Source organism: Perkinsus marinus (assembly GCF_000006405.1).
Source record: "Perkinsus marinus ATCC 50983 genomic scaffold scf_1104296932074, whole genome shotgun sequence".
In the NCBI taxonomy this organism is placed as follows: domain Eukaryota; phylum Perkinsozoa; order Perkinsida; family Perkinsidae; genus Perkinsus; species Perkinsus marinus.
Window position 1 is genome coordinate 1 of NW_003215521.1, and position 983 is coordinate 983.

General features: G+C 52.1%; 1 protein-coding gene across 1 annotated transcript; it reads right to left on the minus strand.

Moving 5' to 3' along the window:
- Positions 1-119: 119 nt before the first annotated feature.
- On the minus strand, positions 120-823 carry Pmar_PMAR024953 (conserved hypothetical protein; the record flags this gene model as incomplete). The annotated part of the gene is made up of 1 exon (XM_002785665.1): positions 120-823. A coding segment is annotated over one exon (704 nt), but the record flags the coding sequence as incomplete, so codon positions are not given.
- Positions 824-983: the final 160 nt, after the last annotated feature.

The window sequence follows — 983 nt, forward strand, 5'->3', positions numbered from 1 at the left end:
TTCCGTCGCGGTTGAGATAGTCAGTGAGCTTCGTCTGCTCGTTCGGCTCCAGCTGATTCCACGCGTCCAATACCGCTCGACCACCCTCTTCGTCGAAAACTCGCGAACAGCAGGCTAACCTGATGATCGCCCTGTCAGTCGGAGTCTGGAATGCAAGACCCTGCTCTTTGGCACGCAGTTTCAAGAAGGAGTCGTAGGTGTCATTCATCGTCTCGTGCGTTAGCAGCTGCAGAGTAGTAAGACCCTTCTTGAAGTTGTTGAACATGGTTTCTGTCATGAACATACTTCCATCAAGGCTCTTAGCTCCCATAATGCCGGCCATATCCGCGAAGATATGGAAGAGGTAGAAAGCTAGAGCAACATCGCCCTTATTCCCAAGCAACGACTTCACATTCTTGATGTTCGCGGGCAGGTTCTCAGCTTGTAGAAATTGACCAAAGTTGAAATCCACCTTCAGAGAAGTCTCGATCAAGAGCTGGTACTTGTCGGGAAGACGACAGTAGCTCGGGAGCACCTCAGGCGACCTGCTCAGGATGTACGACAGACCAGCATCGTGGTCCTGATATCCTGGAGCCAACTCCTCTCTGAAGTCCTTCATCTTACCCAAGTCATGTATCGACATGAAGCAAAGCATCGCATCGACAGCATCGGGCTCTTGCGGGTCGGTCAGCTTAACGACGTTCCTAACCCACCGCTGAAGATGACTCCAGTTCTCCCTCGAGAGCCTGTTGCTTGGAGGTTGGTTCCGCACAAAGTCGTCATACCGATCGGCACATACCCAGAATACCGAGAGCAGCGCACCCATAGTACGCCGGAAACTCATATCAGCTGGGTCAAAGTGCACAGCAGCACTTTGATCGGGAGTAGTATCGCTTCGCCCGCGGAAGTAGGAGAGCTCAGGGAAAGTTTTTCTCGCTCTCGACACGAACTCCTCATCAGTCAGCGTACAGTCCTTCGAGACGATGTCCATAGCTAACTGATGA